The sequence below is a fragment of the Macaca fascicularis genome, chromosome 8 (genome assembly GCF_037993035.2).
Source record: "Macaca fascicularis isolate 582-1 chromosome 8, T2T-MFA8v1.1".
NCBI classification, from domain to species: domain Eukaryota; kingdom Metazoa; phylum Chordata; class Mammalia; order Primates; family Cercopithecidae; genus Macaca; species Macaca fascicularis.
Genome location: NC_088382.1, coordinates 154,071,173 through 154,096,917, shown reverse-complemented (window position 1 = coordinate 154,096,917; position 25,745 = coordinate 154,071,173). Strand labels below are relative to the sequence as shown.

General features: G+C 59.2%; 2 protein-coding genes across 24 annotated transcripts in view; one reads left to right on the top strand and one right to left on the bottom strand.

Moving 5' to 3' along the window:
- The first annotated feature begins 2,956 nt into the window (after window positions 1-2,956).
- Window positions 2,957-20,122, top strand: CPSF1 (cleavage and polyadenylation specific factor 1). Of its 8 annotated transcripts, none has more exons than XM_073999793.1 (38): window positions 2,957-2,994; window positions 3,111-3,268; window positions 11,328-11,355; window positions 11,528-11,661; window positions 11,814-11,894; window positions 12,031-12,182; window positions 12,289-12,435; window positions 12,660-12,799; window positions 12,875-12,985; window positions 13,060-13,153; window positions 13,275-13,362; window positions 13,433-13,555; window positions 13,640-13,691; window positions 13,793-13,890; window positions 13,963-14,037; window positions 14,127-14,207; window positions 14,296-14,385; window positions 14,526-14,636; window positions 14,711-14,852; window positions 14,932-15,110; window positions 15,187-15,320; window positions 15,402-15,576; window positions 15,650-15,856; window positions 16,105-16,194; window positions 16,294-16,437; window positions 16,520-16,672; window positions 17,464-17,580; window positions 17,701-17,791; window positions 17,876-17,960; window positions 18,030-18,171; window positions 18,255-18,407; window positions 18,495-18,671; window positions 18,749-18,815; window positions 18,905-18,952; window positions 19,026-19,181; window positions 19,303-19,391; window positions 19,486-19,624; window positions 19,702-20,122. In XM_073999793.1, exons 2-38 carry the CDS (start codon window positions 3,125-3,127, stop codon window positions 20,016-20,018), a joined length of 4,554 nt encoding a protein of 1,517 aa, XP_073855894.1. In that variant the 5' UTR covers window positions 2,957-2,994; window positions 3,111-3,124; the 3' UTR covers window positions 20,019-20,122. The 8 variants fall into 8 exon arrangements, with proteins under 8 accessions (XP_073855894.1, XP_073855893.1, XP_073855897.1 ...); XM_073999792.1 differs by having other exon boundaries at window positions 15,184-15,320; XM_073999796.1 differs by having other exon boundaries at window positions 11,450-11,661; window positions 15,184-15,320.
- The window catches only part of ADCK5 (aarF domain containing kinase 5), an 18,260-nt gene continuing 12,341 nt past the window's right edge, over window positions 19,827-25,745 (bottom strand). For 3 of the 16 annotated variants that reach the window (XM_065519869.1, XM_065519871.1, XM_005564355.4), the window contains 12 exons: window positions 22,305-22,380; window positions 21,995-22,195; window positions 21,776-21,916; window positions 21,579-21,692; window positions 21,368-21,499; window positions 21,213-21,296; window positions 21,062-21,143; window positions 20,913-20,991; window positions 20,740-20,831; window positions 20,403-20,655; window positions 20,213-20,329; window positions 19,827-20,120 (listed from right to left, as the gene is read on the bottom strand). In XM_065519869.1, the coding sequence (XP_065375941.1) occupies window positions 20,015-20,120; window positions 20,213-20,329; window positions 20,403-20,655; window positions 20,740-20,831; window positions 20,913-20,991; window positions 21,062-21,143; window positions 21,213-21,296; window positions 21,368-21,499; window positions 21,579-21,692; window positions 21,776-21,916; window positions 21,995-22,195; window positions 22,305-22,380 (1,477 nt within the window). In that variant the 3' untranslated portion in view covers window positions 19,827-20,014. Of the gene's footprint in view, window positions 20,121-20,212; window positions 20,330-20,402; window positions 20,656-20,739; window positions 20,832-20,912; window positions 20,992-21,061; window positions 21,144-21,212; window positions 21,297-21,367; window positions 21,500-21,578; window positions 21,698-21,775; window positions 21,917-21,994; window positions 22,196-22,304; window positions 22,381-24,466; window positions 24,615-25,745 lie in introns of all 16 variants that reach the window. The other 13 variants (XM_065519872.1, XM_073999800.1, XM_073999799.1 and 10 more) reach the window with 10 other exon arrangements.

Below are 25,745 nucleotides of genomic sequence, written 5' to 3'. Positions count from 1 at the left end.
GGAATGACTTTACCTTCCCTACTTGCTTGTTTTAATTCTTTGCCAATTTTTCCCCAATCTTTTAGATCTAAAGTTCCCTGTTCTGGAAACCATGGACAAAACTGCTCTATTGTTTGAAATAGCGTAATTAGATTTTTGGTAGAGACTTTAACTCCCCCTCTTTTTAAGAGAATTTTAATAAAGCTGCGATAAGAGGCATATTTACTCTTAGTTTGCCCCATTGTTACCCTAGGTTCTTCTGAGCGCACAAGCTTACCGCAAGGCTGACTGTAGACGTACTCGGGAGTCTCTCGTCGACTTGTCCTCAATGACCACGCTCCACCGTACCTTCACCTTAGAGAAATGCTCCACGTTGGGCACCAGATGAAGGGGTGGCCTGCCCCTCCACACCTGTGGGTATTTCTCCTAAGGTGGAACGAGAGACTTGAGAAAAGAAATAAGACACAGAGACAAAGTATAGAGAAAGAAAAGCGGGGGCCCAGGGGACCGGCGCTCAGCTTATAGAGGACCCAAGCCGGCCCCGGTCTCTGAGTTCCCTTAGTATTTATTGATAATTATCTTTACCATCTTAAAGACAGGGGAGTGGCAGGACAATAGGATCAAAGAAAAAAGAGGAAATCGGCAGTAAGACATATGAACAAACACCTCTGTGACATGAATAAGTTCAAAGGAAAATGCTGTGCCTTGAGATGCATATGCAAACATCTCCATAAACCTTTTTGCAGCATAGTTTCAGTCTATCACAAGGGGAGAAACCTTAGACAATACCTAGCTTTCCTAGGCAGAGGTCCCTGCGACCTTTGGCCGTGTACCTGTCCCTGTGTAGTTGAAATTAAGAGAATGGTGATAACTTTTAACCAGCAAGCTACCTTCAGGCATTTGTTTAACAAAGACACATCCTGCACAGCCCAAAATCCATTAAACCTTGAGTCACCGCACCACATGTCTCTTGCAAAGGACAAGGTTGGGGGTAGGGTCACAGATTAACAGCATCACAAATACAGAACAAAATGGAGTCTCTTATGTCTACTTCTTTCTATATAGACACAGTAACAGGCTGATCTCTCTTCCTTTTCCCCACAGATGGTAAGGTCTTTCCTTTCCCACGAAGCCATATCTCAGGCTGTCTCAGTGGGGTAAACCTTGGACAATACCCAGGCTTTCTTGGGCAGAGGTCCCTGTGGCTTTCCACAGTGCATTGTGTCCCTGGTTAATCGAGAATGAAGAATGGCAATTTTACCGAGCATACTGCCTGCAAACATATTGTTAATGAAAGGGCACAAACATAGATGTGTACCCGCCCCCCAGCTACACCCTATTGCTAAACCCTTTGTTCTGCTCTCTAATCTTTGCACATATCAGAGATTTTTTAAGTTCTGTAAGTACCTGTTTTTCTGCACGTACCAGAGATTTTGTAAGTTCTGAGGCAAGGTCACAAGACGTGTTTAAGTAAGATAAACTCTTGCTGCCATAAACCAGTTGGGCAACCTGACGCAATATAATTAACTGCCTTTGTGTAAAACTGCTCTCCCGCCTCAAAGGTTGAACCGAAATATCAGACATGGCAGGAACCAATCATAGTTAGCCAAATCGCCTTGTTCAAACACTAGCCAATCATATATCTGATTTGTATAATAATTCTATGCCCACTTTTCTTAGACTATATAACACTGCTCGGAGCTCAGTGGGGGAGCTCTCCTGCCCGTCTCGTTTCGCGAGCGAGTGAGAGCTCCAGGTTCGAACCTGTAATAAAGATCCTTGCTGCTTAGCTTTGACTCTGGACTCTGGTGGTCTTCTTCGGGGAATAAACGGTCTGGGCATAACATTAACAAGGCACATCCTGCACAGCCCTAAATCCATTAAACATTGATTCAATACAGCACATGTGTTTGTGAGCACAGGGCTGGGGCTAAAGTTACAGGTTAACAGCATCTCAAAGCAGAAACAATTTTTCTTAGTACAGATCAAAATGGAGTTTCTTATGTCTTCCTTTTCTACATAGACACGGTAACAATCTGATCTTTCTTTTCCCCACAATTTTTGTATTTTTAGTACAGACTGGGTTTCACCATGTTGGCCAGGCTGGTCTGGAACTCTTGACCTCAGGTGATCCGCCCAAAGTGGCCTTCCAAAGTGTTGGGATTACAGGCGTCAGCTATCACCTCCTATTGACTTTTAAAAGGAGGTTGAGTGTGGCTCAGGGGTCACACGCCTGAGCATCCAAGTGGCCCTTCCCCCACTGCCCAACGAGTAAGTGAGTAGATTTGGATGCCACAAAAACACATATTTCCACGCCATTTTCTTGCGCCTAACGATACTTTCTTGTTTTATTTCTCATGATTCCGTTTCGAGGTCCTAGGCCCGTGCCTGGTCCAGGATCCAAGCTCCTGGAAGCTGGCACTGGGCCCGCCCTGGGTAGGCAGCAGTGAGCAAGGCGGACGGACAGCGCTGGGCTCGCGGGCCTGCGGGGTCCTGCGTCCTCCGCGGGAGTGTTGGCGGCGGGGGTCGCTCTGCGAGGGGACACTGAGCAGAGGGGGCGTGCGGCCTCTCTAGGAAGCTTTCTCGGAGCCCCCGACGCTGGCAAGGCGCCCGCCCCCTCTTCCGGACCCCGGCGCGGCCCCCTGCACCTGGGGTCTAGCAGCGGAGTCGCTTCTCCCTGCAGCCCTCCTGGGTCTGGTGGAGACGCATCCCCGGAGGACCCCGAGCCGCTGCAGCCAGCGCCCCTGCGGCTTCTCACCCGCGCTACTGCGCCCGCAGCGGAGGCCCCGCACTTCGCGCGCTAGGAGTTTGGAGTCCGGACGTCCCGCCCGGAGCCGAGCCGCCAGGCCGCCCCGCACCCCGGGCCACCAGGGGCCGCTGTCGCCCTTGCAGCAGCTCTCACGGGGCGGCGCTGCGCAGGCGCCGAAGCCCGGAACCTTCGCGCCCAGCTTCTGGGCCCGGCCGGGCCAAGTTCGCCGCCGTCCCGGTTCCCCTCGAGTCGGCTCCAACTGCCAGGTGGGCAGCCGGGAGGGCGGCCGAGGCGGCAGCGCGAGGCCGGCGAGGGACGCGGTAGGGGGCCGGGGTCCTGCGCGGCCGACCCCGCTCACTCTTCCTCTCCCGGCCTTGCGCAGCCCGGGTTGGCGCCATGTACGCCGTGTACAAACAGGCGCATCCGCCCACCGGCCTGGAGTTCGCCATGTACTGCAACTTCTTCAACAACAGCGAGCGCAACCTCGTGGTGGCCGGGACCTCGCAGCTCTACGTGTACCGCCTCAACCGCGACGCCGAGGTAGGTCGGGCCCTGGGCGCCCTCCCCGCTCTCCGCGACGTGAGTGCTCTCACCGCCCCCAGTTGCAGATGGAAGAGCCAAGCCCCAGACAAGTTCAGTGATTTGCTTAAGGTTCCCCTGCCTCAGGAGCCAGGATATGACCCAGAATCTCTTGTGCTCAGGTCCTTTCTCGTGGCTGCTACCCTGTCCTGCCTCCCTTCCTGCCCCACCGGGAAGGGCGCGCTGCCCTAGCCATCTTGTTTGCTCTTCTGTGTTTTCAGCAAGTTGTTTGGAAGGAACGAACGCCCACTGTGTGCTGGGTAGCAGGGATACCATGTGAACCACACCTGCAGACACTTGGGGGAGGGGAACATCTAAATAAACACACCTGCCCCTGAAGCAAGTGCTGCTGCGGGGATAAAGGAGTGAATGAAGGAAACTCTGTATTTCCAGTCGCATGATCAGAAGAGCCTGTCTGAGGCAGAGCGGGAGTTTATCAGAGGAAGGACATTCCTAGCACCAGGAACAAGGCCAGGTCTAGGATGGGGACAGACTGTTGACAGGAGTCTTGGTACACTGGGGCACGTGCCTCAAGGGTTTGGGAAATACAGTGGATTTTGGTTGCCAGAGGGTTGAAAGCTGGTCCAGAAAGGCTACTTGCAAGAGGCAGTTTCTCCATTCTTCTTGAAGGGAGGAGTAACTCTTACCCAGGCCCAGGGAAGGTGAGAGGAGGGTGTTCCAGGCAGAAGAAACAGCCTGTGCACAGGTCCAAAGCAGTTGAGGGTGGAGAGTCATGCACGGTGTGGCCGTGGTGTAGAGTGGATGTGGTGGTGGGGATGGAGGGAGGTAGGCTGTGGTCAGGACTGTTCTCCACAAAGCAGGGAGGAGCCACAAGAGGGTTGTGAATAGGGGCTGACCCAGCAAACAGATGGGTCAGAGGCGTAGGCCAAAGGAGGCCAACCCTCCTGGGCACCTACCCCAGCATACACGTGTTTGCTGGCCAGGGCTCCATCCTCTGAAGGCTTGACGAGGGCTGGAGTTTCTGCTCTGAACACATGGTTGGCAGGAGGCTGCAGTTTCTCGCCACATGGGCCCCTCCCTGGGTCAACTCACAGCATGGCAGCCTCCCTGACAATGAGAGACTCACCAAGACTGAAGCCACAGTGAGTCCTGTAACCTAATCTCAGGCTGGGTGCATTGGCTCACAACTATGGCCCCACACTTTGGGAGGCTGAGGTGGGATGACTGCTTGAGGCCAGGAGTTCAGGACTGGCCTGGGCAACATAGCAAGACCCCATCTCTACAATTTTTTTTTTTTTCCTGGTGAGACAGAGTCTTGCTCTGTCACTCAGGCTGGAGTGAAGTGGTGTGATCTCACGCTAACTTTAACCTCTGCCTCATAGGTTCAGACAATTATTGTGCCTCAGCCCCCTAAACCCTCCACCCAGTAGCTGGAATTACAGGTGTGGGACACCACGCCCGGCTAATTTTTTTTTTTTTTTTTTTTTTTTTTTTAGTACAGACAGGGTTTTGCCACATTGGCCGGGCTAGTCTCAAACTCCTGAGCTCAGGCAGTCCACTCACCTTGGCCTTCCAAAGTGCTGGGATTACAGGAGTGCACCGCTGTGCTTGGCCCAAATATAAAATATAAAAGTTAGCTGAGTGGCCGAGCGCGGTGGCTCAAGCCTGTAATCCCAGCACTTTGGGAGGCCGAGACGGGCGGATCACGAGGTCAGGAGATCGAGACCATCCTGGCTAACACAGTGAAACCCCATCTCTACTAAAAAATACAAAAAACTAGCCGGGCGAGGTGGCGGGCGCCTGTAGTCCCAGCTACTCAGAAGGCTGAGGCAGGAGAATGGCGTAAACCCGGGAGGCGGAGCTTGTAGTGAACCGAGATCTGGCCACTGCACTCCAGCCTGGGCAACAGAGTGAGACTCTGTCTCAAAAAAAAAAAAAAGAAAAAGTTAGCTGGCCTGTGTGTAGTCCTAGCTACATGGGAGGCCAGGGTGGATCGCTCAAGCCCAGGAGGTCAAGGCTGCAGTGAACTATGATTGCACCACTACACTCCAGCCTGGACAACACAGTGAGACCGCATCTCAAAAAAAAAAAAAAAGAAAAGAAAAAAAAAAGAGGCCAGGCGCAGTGGCTCATGTCTATCATCCTAGCACTCTGGGAGGCCAAGGTGGGTGGATCACCTGAGGTCATGGGTTCAAGACCAGTATGGCCAACATGGCAAAACCCTGTGTCTACTAAAAATACAAAAATTAGCTGGGTATGGTGGCAGGCATCTGTAATTCCAGCTACTTGGGAGGCTGAGGCAGGAGAATTGCTTGAACCCGGAGGCGGAGGTTGCAGTGAGCCGAGATTGCACCACTGCACTCCAGCCTGGGCGACAGAGCAAAACTCCATCTAAAAAATGAACTAGTACACTATTAAACTGTCATATTCTGCTGGTCATATCTACCAACCCTGGTAGGGGTGGTGGAGGCTGCAGCACCTCCCAGCATTCACTGCAGAGGGCGTTGTGCTGCCGTGGACGCTGCCACTGGAGGTCGGCCAACGTGCTCATTCCACATCGGGCAGCAGTGCAGGGCAGGAGTTGAGGAGTTGAGGAGTGAGGTCTGGTATGGAGGTAAAGCCAGAGTCTTCAGCCTGGGGGTGGTGTCTGCCCTTGGAAACTGGCACCCAGAGTATAGCCCAGGACAGGGTCTTGGGGCACCCCAACATTGAGAGATTGGGGAGATGAGAGGCCATGAAAGAGGTGGAGGTCGCATGGCCTGGAAGGCAGGGGGAAAGCTGGACAGGGCCCTGGAGGCCCAGGGAGGGCAGCTGGGGAGGGACTCGACGCTGGGTCCCACGCTGCTGAGCCTCAGGTGATGTGACTGCGACGGGGCAGGCTGGGGCCATGAGTGGTTGTGGTCTGACTGGAGCAGGGGTAAGAGCCTGCAGAGGAGGAGAGTCAGTAACAGCGAACAGAGACAACTCTGGAGGAGATGTGTGTAAACTGAAGCAGGAAATGGAGCCGTAAATGGCAGGAAAAGAGGTTTTCTTCTTTTGTTTTTTGTTTTTAAGAAATGGGGTCTTGCTATTTTGTCCACACTGGCCTCGAACTCCTGGGCTCAAGCCATCTTCCTAGGGTCAGTCTAGTCATGGCTCTGTAAGAAACTGCCCTGGAACATACAAATGAAGTCTTTCATCATAATTGCACACACCTGGAAGTCTGGTTTTCAGGAATCCATCAGTGTGTGGGGATCCCTTGGCGCTCCTCCACCAGGGCTGAGCCTTGACAGGGATGACTTGAAGAGCTGGGAACAGGCCAGATGTGTCTTCCCCTACCCCCCCCATCCCTCCACTCTCCCCTGTCCCCCAGCGTGGCTAGCTGGATTTTCCCGGCAGCATGGCGATGTTGGTGTAGTTGAGCTTCTTGCAGGAACTCAGAGCCCAAGGAGCCTAAGGCAGAAGCTGCCGGTCACTTTAAGGGCTAGACCAGGAGGGCACATCCCTGCCACAACAGTCTGCCCTAAAGGCAGCCTCTAGCCCAGATTCACCTGGAGAGGGAGGGAGACAGCCACCTTTCGTGCAGCTGTCTTTTTTTTTTCTTTTTCTTTTTTGAGACAGAGTCTCCCTCTGTCACCAGGCTGGAGTGCAATGGCGCCATTTCAGCTCACTGCAACCTCTACCTCCCGGGTTCAAGCGATTCTCCTGCCTCAGGCTCTCGAGTAGCTGGGACCACAGGCGCTACCACCATGCCCGGCTAATTTTTAGTAGAGACAGAGTTTTACCATGTTGCTTAGGCTGGTCTCGAACTCCTGACCTCAGGCGATCCACCTGCCTTGGCCTCCCAAAACTCTGGGATTACAGGTTTGAGCCACTGTGCCCGGCCTCGTGCAGCTGTCTTGAATCTGTCCCAGAGAATCAAGTGCAGGCTTGGTTTGGCTTGAGTGTGACCTGCGCACCCATGGCCATGGGAAGGCAGGCACAGAACATGGGCGCAGTGAAGAGGGTGGGGGGTGTCTGCTGGCACCTGTCTCTGGGGGAGGCAAGAAGCAAGGCCAGTTGCACCTCAGGGTGTTGAGGGGCTGTTGCTTTGCAGAGAGAGGGAGGAGAAGGCATGGATAGGAAATGGGCGAGCATGTGGCCTTGGGCAGTACAAAAGTCCCCTTTATGGGGAAGAAAATATACAAACAACACTGTTGAAATTAATAAAAGTCCGTTTTTGTTTTTGTTTTTGAGACGGAGTCTTGCTCTCTCGCCCAGGCTGGAGTGCAGTGGCACAATCTCGGCTCACTGCAAGCTCCGCCTCCCGGGTTCACGCCATTCTCCTGCCTCAGCCTCCCGAGTAGCTGGGACTACAGGCGCCCGCCACTGCGCCCGGCTAATTTTTTCTATTTTTAGTAGAGACGGGGTTTCATCATGGTCTCGATCTCCTGACCTTGTGATCCGCCCGCCTCGGCCTCCCAAAGTGCTGGGATTACAGGCGTGAGCCACTGCGCCCGGCCTTGTTTTTGTTTTTTTGTTTTTGAGACACAGTTTTGTTCTTGTTGCCCAGATGGGAGCACAGTGGTGCGATCTTGGCTCATTGCAACCTCCCCCTCTCCGGTTCAAGCAATTCTTCTGTCTCAATCTCCTGAGTAGCTGGGATTACAGGCACGCGTCACCACGCCTGGCTAATTTTTTGTATTTTTTAAAAGTAGAGATGGGGGTTTCACCATGTTGGCCAGGCTGGTCTCGAACTCCTGCCTTGGCCTTCCAAAGTGCTGGAATTACAGGCGTGAGCCACCGTGCCCAGCCTCTTTTTTTGTTTTTGAGACGGAGTCTCACTGTGTCGCCCAGGCTGGAGTGCAGTGGTGCTATCTCTGCTCACTGCAAGCTCCGCCTCCCGGGTTCACGCCATTCTCCTGCCTCAGCCTCTCGAGTAGCTGGGACTACAGGCGCCCACCACCACCCCTGGCTAATTTTTTGTATTTTTAGTAGAGATGGGGTTTCACCGTGTTAGCCAGGATGGTCTTGATCGCCTGACCTCTTGATCCGCCTGCCTCGGCCTCCCAAAGTGCTGGGATTACAGGTGTGAGCCACCGCGCCTGGCATTTGGTCACTGTTTCTTTAGCTATTTATTCTGTTCCCGTTTCCCCAAGATGCCAGTTAGACATTAGACCATTTGACTATGTATACATTTTTCTTAAAATTCTTCTGAGTGGTGGCCGGGCACAGTGACTCACGCCTGTAATCCCAGCACTTTGGGAGGCTGAGGCGGGTGGCTCGCCTGAGGTCAGGAATTCAAGACCAGCCTGGCAGCCGGGCACAGTGGCTCACGCCTATAATCCCAGCACTTTGGGAGGCCGAGGTGGGTGGCTCGCCTGAGGTCAGGAGTTCAAGACCAGCCTGTGCAACACAGTGAAACCCCGACTCTACTAAGATACAAAAAAAAATTAGCCGGGCGTGAGAGCATGCGCTTATAGTCCCAGCTACTTGGGAGGCTGAGGCAGGAGAACTGCTTGAACCCAGGAGGCGGAGCTTGCAGTGAGCCGAGATCACGCCACTGCACTCCAGCCTGTCGACAGAGCCAGGCTCTGTGTCAAAAAAAAAAATTCTTCTGAGTGGTTACCCCTGTTTCTTGCATGTACACTGAAGTGCAGTTGATCTCTGTGTACTGGCCTTATACTTGGTAGAGGGGATCAGGCATCCTTGACTGGTCCCGACCAAGAGGGAAACATTTTCTTTTTTGTGAGACGAAGTCTCTCTCTGGCCCCCCAGGCTGCAGTGCAGTGGTGCGATCTCGGCTCACTGCAGCCTCCACCTCCCAAAGTGCTGGGATTACAGGTGTGAGCCACCGCGCCTGGCGTTTGGTCACTATGCAAGCGATTGTATCACTTGAGGTCGGGAGCTGAAGACCAGCCTGGTAACTGGGCGCGGTGGCTCACGCCTGTCATCCCAGCACTTTGGGAGGCCGAGGCTGATGGATCACGAGGTCAGGAGATGGAGACCATCCTGGCTAACACCTTGAAACCCCGTCTCTACTAAAAGTACAAAAAACTAGCCGGGGGTGGTGGTGGGTGCCTGTAGTCCCAGCTACTTGGGAGGCTGAGGCAGGAGAATGGCGTGAACCCAGGAGGTGGAGCTTGTAGTGATCCGAGATCGCGCCACTGCACTCCAGCCTGGGCGACAGAGCAAGACGCCATCTCAAAAAAAAGAAGAAAGACCAGCCTGGCCATGGTAAACACCCTATCTGTACTAAAAATACAAGAATTAGCCGGACGTGGTGTTGCGTGCCTGTGATCCTAGCTACTGAAGAGACTGAGACTGAGACAGGAGAATCGCTTGAACCTGGAAGGCGGAGGTTGCAGTGAGCCGAGATTGCGCCATTGCACTGCAGCCTGGGCCACAGAGTGAGACTCTGTCTCAAAAAAAAAAATTCCCTTTATTTTTGCTTTACTAAGAGTTTTTAACATGAATGCTTTTATCAGATGCTTTTTTGTGTCCATTAAAGTGACACGATTTTTCTCCTTAATTTTGACACATGGTAAGTTTAGTGATGGCTGTTCTTGTCGAAAACTAGTTTTGTGTTCCTGGAATAACTCAACCCAGTTTTGTTATAATACTCCTGCTTGTCACTGGGCTCATCTGCAAGTGTTTTGAGGAGGTTGGTGTCACTTCCTGTCCCATCTGTCTGTGGGCTGTTGGGGTGGCCAGAGCCGCCTGCGGTGCCATCAGTCCCACACCAGTGAGTGAGTTTTTTTTTTTTTTTTTTTTTTTAAAGTTTGTTATTACTTCTGAAACCTTTGGTAGAATTTGCAGGTGAAGCCCTGGAGTTGCCCTTGTCGCTGTGAGATGGGTATTGGTTTGTGGATGCCTCTTCTGTGTCTGTTAACCAGCTTCCAGGATGCCCTCCCCATAGCACAAGTCCATCATGAAAAATGACCTCGAGGTGGCTCACACCTGTAATCCCAGCACTTTGGGAGACCAAGGCGGGTGGATCACCTGAGGTCAGGAGTTCGAGACCAGCCTGGCCAACATGGTGAAACCCCGTCTCTACTAAAAATACAAAAATTAGCTGGGCATGGTGGCAGGCGCCTGTAATCCCAGGTACTCAGGAGGCTGAGGCAGGAGAATCACTTGAACCCAAGAGGCAGAGGTTGCAGTGAGCCAAGATTGTGCCATGCCATTGCACTCCAGCCCGGGTAACAGAGTGAGACTCCATCTCAAAAACAAACAAACAAAAAATCCCACTTTTTCCTTGCCTTGAGGCAATGGTATATAAGTATGCTAACTAAACTAGCTGCTTAGCAAAGAAGACACAGCCTCTTATCATTCTGGGACAGCAGTGAAAAGGGAGGAGGTAGAGAGGCAGCCTGAGGGAGCCCAAGGTGTCAGGATAGCTCAGGGCTTCCTCCTCTCTAACAGGCACAAGGATCAGTAGCTACAGGTACCCCTTGGCTCTGGCTTCCTATCCTGTGACATTCGGACCCAGGGGCCGGTGCTGGGCTGCTGTGAGTGTGCAACCAGGCAGGTTTGGGGGTGTGCAGATGCAGAGACAGTGCACTCTGACCCTGAGTACTTGCCTCACAGGGCCTGGCTGCTAGGGAGCCGTGAGGTAGGGGTTTCTGGGCTGCTAGGGAGCCGTGAGGTGGGGGTTTCTGGGCTGCTAGGGAGCCGTGAGGTGGGGGTTTCCGGGCTGCTAGGGAGCCGTGAGGTAGGGATTTCTGGGCTGCTAGGGAGCTGTGAGGTAGGGATTTCTGGGCTGCTAGGGAGCCGTGAGGTAGGGATTTCTGGGCTGCTAGGGAGCTGTGAGGTAGGGATTTCTGGGCTGCTAGGGAGCTGTGAGGTAGGGGCTTCCTGGGGAGGGGCCTGTGCCAGGGCTGCGCCGTGGGCATGAGAGCATGAACGGGGGTCACTGGGGGGGGGTGTGCACAGCTGTCTCCAGAAGCCCCTGGTCTGCTCCCTCCCTCCCTCCCTGCTGCAGAGAGGGTTTGGGCAGAGCTCCCAGGAGGCAGGGGCCAGCCGTGGTGGTTTTTTCTCATTCCCTGGATGAGGTGAGCTGCCAGATATAGCCCCTCACTGCCCTCTCTCCCCACTCCAGGCTCTGACCAAGAATGACAGGAGCACAGGTAAGTGTGGTGGGGTGGCCTGGGGCTGTGGGGGTGCCAGTGTGGGTGCCAGGCATGGCTGGGCCCTAACCCTGAGCCCTGGCGTCTCCCCTAGAGGGGAAGGCCCTGTGGGTGCCAGTGCGGGTGCCAGGCATGGCTGGGCCCTGACCCTGAGCCCTGGCGTCTCCCCTAGAGGGGAAGGCCCACCGGGAGAAGCTCGAGCTCGCTGCCTCCTTCTCTTTCTTTGGCAACGTCATGTCCATGGCCAGCGTGCAGCTGGCAGGAGCCAAGCGGGATGCCCTGCTCCTAAGCTTCAAGGATGCCAAGGTGAGTGGTAGGCTTGGCGGGGTGGGCCTGGCCAAGGCATGGGAGTGGGTGCCAGGGCCTGGTGGGGTGGGCCTGGGCACAGCTGTTGGTTGCCGGGGGTGACACTGTCAGGACAGGCAGTCGGCAGCCACGGCTGTGCCCTCTGACCCCAGCTGTCTGTGGTGGAATACGACCCGGGCACCCATGACCTGAAGACCCTGTCGCTGCACTACTTTGAGGAGCCTGAGCTTCGGGTAGGGCCATGCTCACGCCCTGACCCAGGCCCCAGCCCAGCCACCCTCCCTCCCCCTGCAGCTGGGTTCTATTGCCCCAAGTGCTTCCCTTGGGGTCTCCTATGCTGGGCCTGGCTGATGCCCCCTCTGTCCCCAGGACGGGTTTGTGCAGAACGTACACACGCCGCGAGTGCGGGTGGACCCCGATGGGCGCTGCGCAGCCATGCTTGTCTACGGCACGCGACTGGTGGTCCTGCCCTTCCGCAGGGAGAGCCTGGCCGAGGAGCATGAGGGGCTCGTGGGTGAGGGGTGAGTGCCAGCTGAGGCAGGCTGTGGTGCTCGGGTGGGGGGCCCCGGAGCCCAAGCTCCCCTCCCCGCACCCCCTCCTCTCCTGCTGAAGCCCTTGGCCCCCCAGGCAGAGGTCCAGCTTCCTGCCCAGCTACATCATCGATGTCCGGGCCCTAGACGAGAAGCTGCTCAACATCATCGACCTACAGTTCTTGCATGGCTATTATGAGCCCACCCTGCTCATCCTGTTCGAGCCCAACCAGACCTGGCCTGGGTGAGCCCCCTAAGGAGGCCCCTCTGCGCTGTGGGTCCCCCAGCTGCCTCTGCCTGGGGCGGGACTCATGGGGCACAGGTGGGGTTTGTGGGGTTTGGAGCAGGGATTATGGGGTGTGGGTGGGGCTTGGGGCGGGGCCTGGGGAGGGGGCTTGCTCAGTGAGGAGCGGGGCCTGGATCTCTGCAGGGAGGTAAGGCCCTTGGCTGACTCACTGGCATCCCCAGGCGCGTGGCTGTGCGGCAGGATACGTGCTCCATCGTGGCCATCTCACTGAACATCACGCAGAAGGTGCACCCCGTCATCTGGTCCCTCACCAGCCTGCCCTTTGACTGCACCCAGGCTCTGGCTGTGCCCAAGCCCATAGGTGAGTATCCTGGGAGTGGATGGGGGTGTGTGGAGGGAGCGCTGAGCCTGCCCACCAGCCTGTGTCCACCTCCAGGTGGGGTGGTGGTCTTTGCCGTCAACTCGCTGTTGTACCTGAACCAGAGCGTTCCCCCATACGGTGTGGCTCTCAACAGCCTCACCACAGGCACCACAGCTTTCCCGCTACGTGAGTGTGGGGTGGCTGGGGTGGGGCAGGGATGGCTTGGGCCTGCCCAGTCGGCCTGACCACCCACCCCACAGGCACCCAGGAGAGTGTGCGAATCACCCTGGACTGCGCGCAGGCCACCTTCATCTCCTACGACAAGATGGTCATCTCCCTCAAGGGCGGCGAGATGTGAGCCCCTCCCCCGTCCATGAACTCTGCCCTTACCATCCCCCCAAGTCCCCTAGGGTCTCCTGGCCGCCTTCACTCCCCCAGGGTCCCCGTCCCCGACTCAGAATTCTCCCTGCCCCAGCTACGTGCTGACCCTCATCACCGACGGCATGCGCAGCGTCCGAGCATTCCACTTTGACAAGGCGGCCGCCAGCGTCCTCACCACCAGCGTGAGTTGGGACTGGGGGTTGGCTCTGGGTCCAGGCCCAGTCCCGCCCTCACCCGCCTGCCCTCCCTCAGATGGTCACCATGGAGCCCGGGTACCTGTTCCTGGGTTCTCGCCTGGGCAACTCCCTCCTCCTCAAGTACACAGAGAAGCTGCAGGAGCCCCCGGCCAGTGCTGTCCGTGAGGCTGCTGACAAGGTGGGTTTCCTAGGCCCGTCGGGCCACCACCCTTCATGTGGGCAGTGCCGCGGCGTGCCACTCAGCGCCCCTCCTGCCTCACAGGAAGAGCCTCCCTCAAAGAAGAAGCGAGTGGACGCGACGGCCAGCTGGTCAGGTGAGGGCCGGGCTGGGGCTGGTCAGGTGAGGGCCGGGCCGGGGCTGGTCAGGAGTGGGGCCGGTGACCCAGGGCTGTGCTCAGGGGAGCTCTCTGTGCAGCTGGGGGTAAATCGGTGCCGCAGGATGAGGTGGACGAGATTGAAGTGTACGGCAGCGAGGCCCAGTCAGGCACACAGCTGGCCACCTACTCCTTTGAGGTGAGATTGAGGCAGCAGGGCCCCCACCCCAGCCAGTGCCCCCAGCGGCCCCTGACTTTCGCTGTGCCGCAGGTGTGTGACAGCATCCTCAACATCGGACCGTGCGCCAACGCTGCCATGGGCGAGCCTGCCTTCCTCTCTGAAGAGGTGCCCAGGGTCGTGGTCAGGGCTGTGGGCAGGAGCTGGAGTGTGAGTGGGGGTGGAGGGCATAGTCCTCACTCCTGAGTCCTGTGCAGTTTCAGAACAGTCCTGAGCCGGACCTGGAGATCGTGGTTTGCTCTGGCCACGGGAAGAACGGGGCTTTGTCAGTGCTGCAGGTGTGTGGGCAGGTAGGGGCGGGCGCCTCCTGGTGGGACCTGGGTGGACTCACAGCCCCATCACACCCCCACCCCATCACCATTCTAGAAGAGCATCCGGCCCCAGGTGGTGACAACCTTTGAGCTTCCCGGCTGCTACGACATGTGGACAGTCATTGCCCCAGTGCGTAAGGAAGAGGTAGGTGCGAGCCCGCTGCAGGGAGGCTCTGGGATGGGACCGGCACTGCCTTCCTGTGGACTGGGGGGGCCCAGGTCGCACCTGCGTGCCTGCCCTCACTGGACTGTGGCTCCCAGCCTGCTCCCCTTTGGCACTGACAGGAGGACAATCCCAAGGGGGAGGGCACAGAGCAGGAAGCCAGGAGCCCGGAAGCAGACGATGACGGCCGTAGACATGGATTCCTGATTCTGAGCCGGGAAGACTCAACCATGGTAAGGGGCAGAGCCTGGGACCTGGGGCTGGGGTCCCCTTCGGGGGGTGCCTCCCTCACAGCTGTTGCCCGCAGATTCTGCAGACGGGTCAGGAGATCATGGAGCTGGACACCAGTGGCTTTGCCACGCAGGGCCCCACGGTCTTTGCTGGGAACATCGGGGACAACCGCTACATTGTCCAAGTGTCACCGCTGGGCATCCGCCTGCTGGAAGGAGGTAGGTGGGTGGGGATGGTGTGGGGTGGGGCAGCGGGTGAGCCCTGGGGAGGCGCGTGCTGACTGCCCCATGCCCACAGTGAATCAGCTGCACTTCATCCCTGTGGACCTGGGCGCCCCCATCGTGCAGTGCGCTGTGGCCGACCCCTATGTGGTCATCATGAGTGCCGAGGGCCACGTCACCATGTTCCTGCTGAAGAGTGACTCCTACGGTGGCCGCCACCACCGCCTGGCGCTGCACAAGCCTCCCTTGCACCATGTAGGCCCCTCATCTCCAGCGTCCACCCGTCCCCGCCCCCTGTCCACCGCTGAGCCCACCCCTCTCCCCACAGCAGTCCAAGGTCATCACGCTGTGCCTGTACCGAGACCTCAGCGGCATGTTCACCACTGAGAGCCGCCTGGGCGGGGCCCGTGATGAGCTGGGAGGCCGCATCGGCTCGGAGGCCGAGGGCCTGGGCTCGGAGACTAGGTGCGTGGGGGCCGGGGGCACAGGTAGGGGCTTGGGTCCCTGTGGCTGGCAGGCTGCATGTGACCCTCTGCTGGCCCCCAGCCCCACCGTGGATGACGAGGAGGAGATGCTGTATGGGGATTCAGGCTCCCTCTTCAGCCCCAGCAAGGAGGAGGCCCGAAGAAGCAGCCAACCCCCTGCTGACCGGGACCCTGCACCCTTCCGGGCAGAGCCCACCCACTGGTGCCTGCTGGTGCGGGAGAATGGCACCATGGAGGTAGGTGGTGCCCTGCGCTGTGGCCCAGCCGGCTCTGCCCGCCTGCCTCCACTGACTGCTGCCCACCCCGCAGATCTACCAGCTCCCCGACTGGCGGCTGGTGTTCCTGGTGAAGAACTTCCCTGTGGGGCAGCGGGTCCTCGTGGACAGCTCCTTTGGACAGCCCACTACACAGGGCGAGGCCCGCAGGGAGGAGGCCACACGCCAGGGGGAGCTGCCCCTCGTCAAGGAGGTGCTGCTGGTGGCACTGGGCAGCCGCCAGAGCAGGCCCTACCTGCTGGTGAGAACGCCTGACCTGGCCTCCCCTTTCCATCTTCCCCACGGCCCCGCCCCTTCCCATGGCTCCGCCCCATCTTCCCCATGGCCCTGCCCCTTCCCATGGCTCCGCCCTATCTTCCCCACAGCCCTGCCCTTACCCACAGCCCACCTCTTCCCATGGCCCATCCCATCTTCCCATGGCCCTGCCCGGCCCCGCCCCTTCCCACAGCCCCGCCCCATCCGCCCCACGGCCCCCCCTCACCCTGCCAGGTGCATGTGGACCAGGAGCTGCTCATCTACGAGGCCTTTCCCCACGACTCTCAGCTCGGCCAGGGCAATCTCAAAGTCCGCTTTAAGAAGGTGCCGGTGGCTGGACTGCAGGGGCGTGGGGTGGGTGTGGCACAAGGGATGGGTTTCAGACCGGGAGCCCCTGGAGGACCTGCATGGTTTCCCCCCCAGGTCCCTCACAATATCAACTTCCGTGAGAAGAAGCCAAAGCCATCCAAGAAGAAAGCAGAAGGTGGCGGCACGGAGGAGGGGGCCGGGGCCCGGGGCCGCGTGGCGCGTTTCCGCTACTTCGAGGATATTTATGGCTATTCAGGGGTAGGCCAGCGCCTTTGCATGGGACTATGGTAGAAGAGAGATGTGGCCTTATCCACAGCATCCTGACAGTGCCTGCCCCCAGGTGTTCATCTGCGGCCCCTCCCCTCACTGGCTGCTGGTGACTGGCCGAGGGGCTCTGCGGCTGCACCCCATGGCCATCGATGGCCCCGTCGACTCTTTCGCTCCATTCCACAATGTCAACTGTCCCCGCGGCTTCCTGTACTTCAACAGACAGGTGGGGCCTGGCCAGTTCCCAGCAGCACTGGCTGATGCTGCCCCAGCTGGGGGCTGAGGGGGAGGGAACAGGAGAAGGGACCATTGGCTCCAACCTGAGGATCAGGAAGGAGTGTCCAGAGGGCAATGGGGTTGAGGCCGAGGAGGTGGAACCTGGGGCTTGGTGCGCCAAAGGTCTGGAAAGGGGTGGTTCGAGTTGGGGCTGCAGCCCCTGGGGTCCCCGCCACTGCTCTGCTGGCTAGCTGGGCAAGCCCTCACAGGGCCCGGCCTCTGCAGTTCTCAGGAGAGCTGACTTGAGCGCTAGCTCTGCCCCTTGGCTCTTCTGTGACTTTGGGAGGGTGCACATGCCTTCTGATCCTGGTTCCCCATTTAAGCCACCACAACACTCCAGGTCGCTTGAGGCCCTGACTGGGATGCGGTGAGTGCTTCCCAGGCACCTGAGGACTCAGGACTGTCCGTGAAAGAGGGCAGCCCTGGCTCCCTCTGCCTGCTTTTCAGTCCCCAGCATGGCAGTCTGTGGACCCTTTATCTGCAGCCTCCAGTGCCCTCCTGGCCTAGCTTTCCCCCCCCCGTGGCCAACATCCCTAGCCCTAGCTGAGCCTGGGAAAATGGACAGGAGCCCCAGAGGCTGAGCAGCAGCCCATTCCGGGACGTTCGTGGACACAGCTGCCCCTCACCCACCCCTGCTCCCGAAGAGCTGAGGGCAACATCCCAGGGTTCTTGGCGGCCTGGGCCCACCTGCCCCTGCCCTTGGCTAGCCCTGGATCCCCTGACCCTGTGCCTCCACCCCAGGGCGAGCTGAGGATCAGTGTCCTGCCTGCCTATCTGTCCTATGACGCCCCATGGCCTGTCAGGAAGATCCCGCTGCGCTGCACGGCCCACTATGTGGCTTACCACGTGGAGTCCAAGGTCTGCCCCCCACCCCCACCCCCGCCCCCGTCCCCGCCCCCGCCCCCACCCCCACCCCCGCCCCACCAGGGACCTTCTGGGCCTCACCACTGGCATGTGACCCCCACCACTAACCCACAGGTGTATGCTGTAGCCACCAGCACCAACACGCCGTGTGCCCGCATCCCACGCATGACTGGCGAGGAGAAGGAGTTTGAGACCATCGAGAGAGGTGGTGACGCCCACACCACGCTCCCCCATCCCCAGCCCCATCTCGGGGAAGCCCCGCCCTGACTGTCACCCTTGGTCCCCACAGATGAGCGGTACATCCACCCCCAGCAGGAGGCCTTCTCCATCCAGCTCATCTCCCCAGTCAGCTGGGAGGCTATTCCCAATGCCAGGTGAGGCTGGGCCAGGGTGGGGGCTGCCCAAGGCCCCCAGGGCAGCATCTGAGGCCCCGGCCCCCACAGGATCGAGCTGCAGGAGTGGGAGCACGTGACCTGCATGAAGACGGTGTCGCTGCGCAGCGAGGAGACTGTGTCAGGCCTCAAAGGCTACGTGGCTGCCGGGACCTGCCTCATGCAGGGGGAGGAGGTCACGTGCCGAGGACGGGTAAGAGGCCAGTGGGCGGGGGCGGGAGCAGGCAGCCCCTGGCAGCCCCTATGCCATTCCCACACCATCCCCATGCCCTCCAGATCTTGATCATGGATGTGATTGAGGTGGTACCTGAGCCCGGCCAGCCCTTGACCAAGAACAAGTTCAAAGTCCTTTACGAGAAGGAGCAGAAGGGGCCTGTGACTGCCCTTTGCCACTGCAACGGCCACCTGGTGTCTGCCATCGGCCAGAAGGTGCGCCAGTCCCACCTGGCGTGTGCCCCCGCCTCACTCCCACCCAGCTCGGCCTCTGCCCCTGCTCAGCCTTCCCTCCGCCCCCAGATTTTCCTGTGGAGCCTGCGGGCCAGTGAGCTGACAGGCATGGCCTTCATCGACACGCAGCTGTACATCCACCAGATGATCAGCGTCAAGAACTTCATCTTGGCAGCCGACGTCATGAAGAGCATTTCGCTGCTGCGCTACCAGGAGGAGAGCAAGACACTGAGCCTGGTGTCGCGGGTACGCCTGTGGCCACGGTGCCCGTGTCTGGGTGGGTACCCACCCAAGGCACCTCTGACACCCCTTCCCGCCCCCAGGATGCCAAGCCCCTGGAGGTGTACAGCGTGGACTTCATGGTGGACAACGCCCAGCTGGGTTTTCTGGGTATGTGGGCAGGGCCCTGGGGAGCTGGGGCCCTGGGGAGCTGAGGCTCTGGGGGTGGCCGGGGCTGACCCTGGGCCTCTGCTCCCCAGTGTCTGACCGTGACCGCAACCTCATGGTGTACATGTACCTGCCCGAAGGTGAGTGCTTCCTCCACCCCCTCTGCCTGGGCCAGGTCTGGGCTGACAGTGACCCAAGGCCTTTCTGGTCTAGCCAAGGAGAGTTTTGGGGGCATGCGCCTACTGCGCAGGGCGGACTTCCACGTGGGTGCCCACGTGAACACGTTCTGGAGGACCCCATGCCGGGGGGCCACCGAAGGGCTCAGCAAAAAGTCGGTCGTGTGGGAGAATAAGCACATCACGTGGTTTGGTGAGTGTGGGGGGCAGGTGTGTCTGGGTGGGGGGCCCTAGGGTTGGCCTGGCTCACACCCAAACCCTCCCCACCGCCAGCCACCCTGGACGGTGGTATCGGGCTGCTGCTGCCCATGCAGGAGAAGACCTACCGGCGGCTGCTGATGCTGCAGAACGCGCTGACCACCATGCTTCCGCACCACGCCGGCCTCAACCCCCGTGCCTTCCGGTGAGCCCCGGCCCCGCCCCTGTGCAGCACCCCCTCCACCCCAGCCTGCCCTGACGCCCCAGCCTGCCCTGACGCCCCTGCCTGCACGCCCCAGGATGCTGCACGTGGACCGCCGCACCCTCCAGAATGCTGTGCGCAACGTGCTGGATGGCGAGCTGCTCAACCGCTACCTGTACCTGAGCACCATGGAGCGCAGCGAGCTAGCGAAGAAGATCGGCACCACGCCCGACATAGTGAGTGCGCTCCCCAGTCTGCGCCCGCCCCTCCGTGCAGGTCCCCACCCACCCATCCACCCGTCTGTCCCCTGCAGATCCTGGACGACTTGCTGGAGACGGACCGCGTCACCGCCCACTTCTAGCCCCGTGGATGCCGTTGCCACCAGCACCACCGCACTACCTCCCACCCCCATTTTTGTATAAAACACAAGGAAAAATATTTTTGTTTGAGAGGACTGTGTGTGGTCATTACACGGCCTCCTGGCCCAGCTGCGGTCACAGCCCCCCAGTGCAAGTGCCCACGGGGCTCGGGGCGTCCACACCTTCAGCCCCGCCACCTCCGTCGGCTCAAGGCGTAAAGGGCCCCGCAGGCCCCAGGCGGCTGCCGTGGTCGTCGGGCCGCGCACCCTAGGTCTCCAGGTACTGGTAGAGCTCCTCCGCTGGGGGCACGAGGCTCAGGCGCACCAGAGCACGAGCCAGGAGGGCAGTCAGCCGCATGGCCAAGGTCTCCAGCCTGTGCGGGTCAGGTCACAGGTGGGTGGGGAGGTGGATCACAGGTGGGTGGGAAGCAGGCCCCCGCCATCCACCTGACCCGCAGCCGCTCACCTGAGCGCCACTTCAAACTTGAGCATCTCCCAGACAACCTTGGCATGGCGCAGGAGACTGGTGCCGTAGACACCCCGGTACGTGGCGCCCACCAGGCGGCTCCAGCCGCGGACAGCCCTGCACACACCCGCATTAGCGCCGCATCAGCCCCACACCAGCCCCACCGCGGGCGCCTGCTCGGGCCACCGACCTCTTAGCCATAAGGAAGTAGCGGTCCACGGGGGCGCCAAGGGCCACGTTGATAGCGCGCACGGTGTTGATGTTGCGCAGTACTAGCAGCATGGGTCGCGGCAGCGCCCTGAGCACCGCCATGATGGCCTCGAAGTGCTCGCGAGCCATGTCCACCATGTAGGCTGCCTCCTCGCGGCTCAGTAGGTGTGAGCCCCACAGCTGCCCCAGGCGCACGGGGCGCTGCATGAGCATCTCGGAGAACAGGAGGTAGTCTGAGGAGGGAGGAGGCTCTGAGCTGGGCTCCGCGCCGCCCGCCTCCCTTCTGTGGTGCCCCGGCCACCCCCGCACGCCCTCACCTTTCACCCCCAGTGCGGCTGCGTGCGCCCTCATGGCGGCGTCGTCCCGCAGGATGATAGCCCGCCACAGCTGGCACAAGGCTGCGCGGTCCCTGCGTGGATGGGCCCGCAGCCATGAGCCCCCTGTGGCAGGAGAGGCTTGCCCCGCCCCACGCCCACCCGCCCGCGCTCACTTCTCCTCCAGGAACTGGTAGAGCCCATGGTCCAGCAGCACCAGCTCCGCTTTCCCGTCCGGGCCTTTCCGCACCAGAACTAGGGATACAGCCTGTTAGGTCGCGCCGCGCCCACCCCGAGACCCCCCACCCCCGGGGTAACTTCCTACCGTTGCCAGGGTGTGGGTCCGAGTGGATGAAGCCCGTGTAAAATATCTGCTCAGCAAAGGCCTTGATGAGCTTTTCTGCTATCTGGGGAGAGGAGAGACCTTGCAGTGGACGTAGCACCCGCCCTGCCCCCGCCCCCGCCCCCGCACTCACGTCCTTCACCGCCAGTCCCTGGCTCCTGATGGCCTCCACATCGTTGACCTTGCAGCCGGCGCAGAAGTCGGCGGTGAGCACGCGCTGGGGAGAGCAAGAGGCTGGGCTCAGCAGGCCCGGCGCTGTGCCCACCCCAAAGGCCTGGCCCAGCCCACCTTGCTGGACTTGTCCCAGTGCACGCGGGGCACCACGATGTAGGGGAAGTGCGCCAGCTCCTGCGCACAGCGCTCCGCGTTGCGGCCCTCATTCTCGAAGTCCAGCTCCTGGGCCAGGGTCCCCTTCAGGTCCTGGGGGCCAGATGGTGGTTGAGGACCAGCTCTGCCTACGTGCTTGCTCCTGCTGGCCGAGGAAGGGGTGGGGCAGTACCTGGAGGACCCAGCTGAAGCCAAAGCTGGGGTGCATGACCTCAATGAGCCGCAGCAGGAGCTCCAGGGTGTGGATGTCCCCGTCAAAGCGGTCCCGCAGGTCGATGTACTGCACCTGCACTAGGCGAGGGCATGGTGAGGACATGGGGTCCCCTGTGCACTCCGAGTCCACTGCTGAACAAGGTGATCCCCACATACCTTCACAGCCACGCTGGTGCCATCGTGCAGCTTGGCTCTGTGCACCTGTGCCAGGCTGGCAGCAGCAATTGGCTGGTAGTCAAACTCCTGGAAGAGCTCATGGGGCAGGGCCTGGAAATCCTCAAGAAACAACTCGTCCACCTGGAAGGACAGGTGCTCAGAGCAGCCTGGGGCCACTGCTGGAGCCCCCACCTCCCTCTGCCCCAGCGTAGCACTCACCTCCTGGAAGCCCCGCTTGAGGGCCCTGTCCTCCAGCACGCGCAGGGTCTGGGTGTACTCGCGGGGAAGCAGGTGGTTGAAGGAGCACAGCCCCTGGCCCAGCTTCACGTAGAGGCCCCCGTTGCTGATGGCCCCTGCCACCAGGGCATCAGCCGCCCTCTGGTGACACGCAGACATCACCTCCAAGTAGCCCGGGCTGTTCTGACCACAGGCATGGAGAGAACACATGGGGACAGGTGGCTGCCTCCTCAGTCCCACCCGGCCCACCACCTCATGCCCACCACCATGTGCCCAGGGCACCGGGACAAACCTCTTCCACCCCTCGAAGGACAACATTGGTGCACCACCAGTAGTCCAGGGAGATCTGCAGGCCGACCTTCAGAGACCTGCGGGTAGGGGTGGCCTCAGTCTCCAGGGGGACAGGCTCAGGGCCCCAGTGCTTGGTCCTCTTGTCAAAGCCCTCATGGTCTAGCCTCACTCCGGCCAGCCCTTCATGTCCCCAGGGTGAGGCGAAGCCAGGGTCCAGCCTATAGCCCCACAGGCCCGTGTGAGCACAGGGGGGACTGCTGAGCTCATGGAGTGTCCTGTGGCCCTGCAGGTCAGTCTCAGCTCAAGATCAGTAGAACAGGGCCAGGTGTGGTGGCTCATGTCTATTATCCCAACACTCTGGGAGGCTGTGGTGGGAGGATTGAGCTCAGGAGTTCGAGTCTGGCCTGGGCAAGATGTTGAAACCCCGTCTCTACCAAAAATACAAAAAATTAGGCAGGCATGGTGGTGCACACCTGTGGTCCCAGCTCCTCAGCAGGCTGAGGCAGGAGGATCGTGTGAGCCCAGGAGGCGGAGGTTGCAGTAAGCCGAAATTGCACCACTATACCCCAGCCTGGGCAACAGAGCAAGACTCCGTCCAAAAAAGATCTGCGGTCGGGTGCAGTGGCTCACGCCTGTAATCCCAGCACTTTGGGAGGCCAAGGTGAGCAGATCACCAGAGGCCAGGAGTTCAAGACCAGCCTGGTTAACATGGTGAAACCCCGTTTCTACTAAAAATACTAAAAATTAGCCGGGTGTAGCAGCACACACCTGTAATCCCAGCTACTCAGGAGGCCAAGGCAGGAGTCGCTTGAACCTGGGAGGTGGAGGTTGCAGTGAGCCAAGATCGCACCACTGCACTCCAGCTTGGGCAACAAGAGTGAAACTCGGTCTCAAAAAAAAAAAAAAAAAAAAAAAAAAGAGGCTGGGCGTGGTGGCTCACACCTGTAATTCCAGCTACTCGGGAGGCTGAGGCAGGAGAGTAGCTTGAACCTGGGAGGTGGAGGTTGCAGTGAGCCAAGATCGCGCCATTGCACTCCAGCTTGGGCAACAAGAGCGAAATTCGGTCTCAAAAAAAAGAGGCTGGGCGTGGTGGCTCACGCCTGTAATCCCAGCACTTTGGGAGGCCGAGGTGAGCGGATCACCAGAGGTCAGGAGTTCAAGACCAGCCTAAGCGGCCGGGCGCAGTGGCTCAAGCCTGTAATCCCAGCACTTTGGGAGGCCGAGACGGGCGGATCACGAGGTCAGGAGATCGAGACCATCCTGGCTAACACGGTGAAACCCCGTCTCTACTAAAAAATACAAAAAACTAGCCGGGCGAGGTGGCGGGCGCCTGTAGTCCCAGCTACTCGGGAGGCTGAGGCAGGAGAATGGCGTGAACCCGGGAGGCGGAGCTTGCAGTGAGCTGAGATCCGGCCACTACACTCCAGCCTGGGCGGCAGAGCGAGACTCCGTCTCAAAAAAAAAAAAAAAAAAAAAAAAAGACCAGCCTAAGATGGTAAAACCCCGTTTCTACTGAAAACACAAAAAATTAGCCGGGTGTAGCGGCGCACACTTGTAATCCCAGCTACTCGGGAGGCCGAGGCAGCAGTCGCTTGAACTTGGGAGGTGGAGGTTGCAGTGAGCCAAGATCGCACCACTGAACTCCAGCTTGGGCAACAAGAGCGAAACTCGGTCTCAAAAAAAAAAGAGGCTGGGTGTGGTGGCTTACACCTGCAATTCCAGCACTTTGGGAGGCCAAGGCCGACAGATCACAAAGTCAAGAGATTGAGACCATCCTGACCAACATGGTGAAACCCCGTCTCTACTAAAAATAACAAAAATTAGCTGGGCGTGGTGGTGCGTGCCTGTAGTGCCAGCTACTCGGGAGGCTGAGGCAGGAAAATCACTTGAAGCCAGGAGGTGGAGGTTGCGGTGAGCTGAAATCGCACCACTGCACTCCAGCCTGGCAACAGAACGAGACTCAAAAAAAGATCTGCAGAATGGGCAGCCTGTGTCCATGCCACCCTCACTCCCTGCCACCCTCAAGGGTGAGATGGGGTAGGGGACAGTATGGATGGTGGTGTCCCCTGGAGAGATGGGGTTCCAAGGCTGTCTGTGAAGGGAAAGGATGGCAGCAAGGGGGCAGGGCTGAGGCAGCAGAGGTCACAGGAGGGTCAAGGTCACCTGCAGACTGAGGTCCGCTAGGAAGAGAGGAGGACACCAGGAAGGTGGGTCTCCAAGGCCTGGGGAGGCAAGGTCTGCAGGGAAGAAAGCCCAGTTAAGGCAGGAAGTGGGGGACATCCTGGGCGTCTGTTGAGCAGGTACTGGGCTCCTGGGGGAGATTTAGGCAAGAGGATGGGATGCTGGGGTGGAGGGGTGTCCCCAGGCCTGGCCCCAGTTAGGAGGACATCAGGGTGGGGGCCCTGGGGGAACTCTGGGGACCAGCTGGGCAGCCCTGGAATGAGGCGCCAGGCAGCGAGCAGACCACACGCAGGTGCACAGGGAGAGGCTGAGGTCAGAGTGGCTTCTCGAAGGCTGGCCATGACCAGAGGCCTGTCCCTGCATTCTGCGAAGCTCACGTACCTGCCTGGGACAGGGCCCGCAGTCATTCCTGATGCGCAGCCCAGGTGGGCTCTGTGTCCCCCATCACTCCAGGGAGACCCCCCCACTCAGGCCCCATTCTGGGCCCCCATAAAGAGCAGAGCACCTGGAGTTTGTTGGTTGGGTTGGGCCAGGGTTTCTTTCTCTTTTTTTTTTTTTGAGACGGAGTCTCGCTCTGTCGCCCAGGCTGGAGTGCAGTGGCGCGATCTCGGCTCACTGCAAGCTCCGCCTCCCGGGTTCCTGCCATTCTCCTGCCTCAGCCTCCAGAGTAGCTGGGACTACAGGCGCCCGCCACCTCGCCCGGCTAATTTTTGTATTTTTAGTAGAGACGGGGTTTCACCGTGTTCGCCAGGATGGTCTCGATCTCCTGCCCTCGTGATCTGCCCGCCTCGGCCTCCCAAAGTGCTGGCAGGCCAGGGTTTCTTTTTGAGATGGAGTTTTGCTCGTTGCCTAGGCTGGAGTGCAGTGGCACGATCTCAGCTCACCACAACCTCCATCTCCCAGGTTCAAGCGATTCTCCTGCCTCAGCCTCTCAACTAGCTGGGATTACAGGCATGTGTCACCATGCCCAGCTGATTTTGTATTTTCAATAGAGATGGGGTTCTCCTTGTTGGTCAGGCTGGTCTCGAACTCCTGACTTCAAGTGATCCACCTGCCTTGGCCTCCCGAAGTGTTGCAATTACAGGCGTGAGCCACCGCGCCGGGCCGAATTGGGCCAGGGTTTCTAAATGTGCTCTGGGACTCAAAGGCTACTCGGTGGGCCGTGCTGGCTTTGGACCAGAGCGCATCAGCTTTAGACCCCAAGACCCTCGTCGAGACCCAGGCGTGTGAGAGAAACCTAACTGCTTGTGGCAGGCACAGG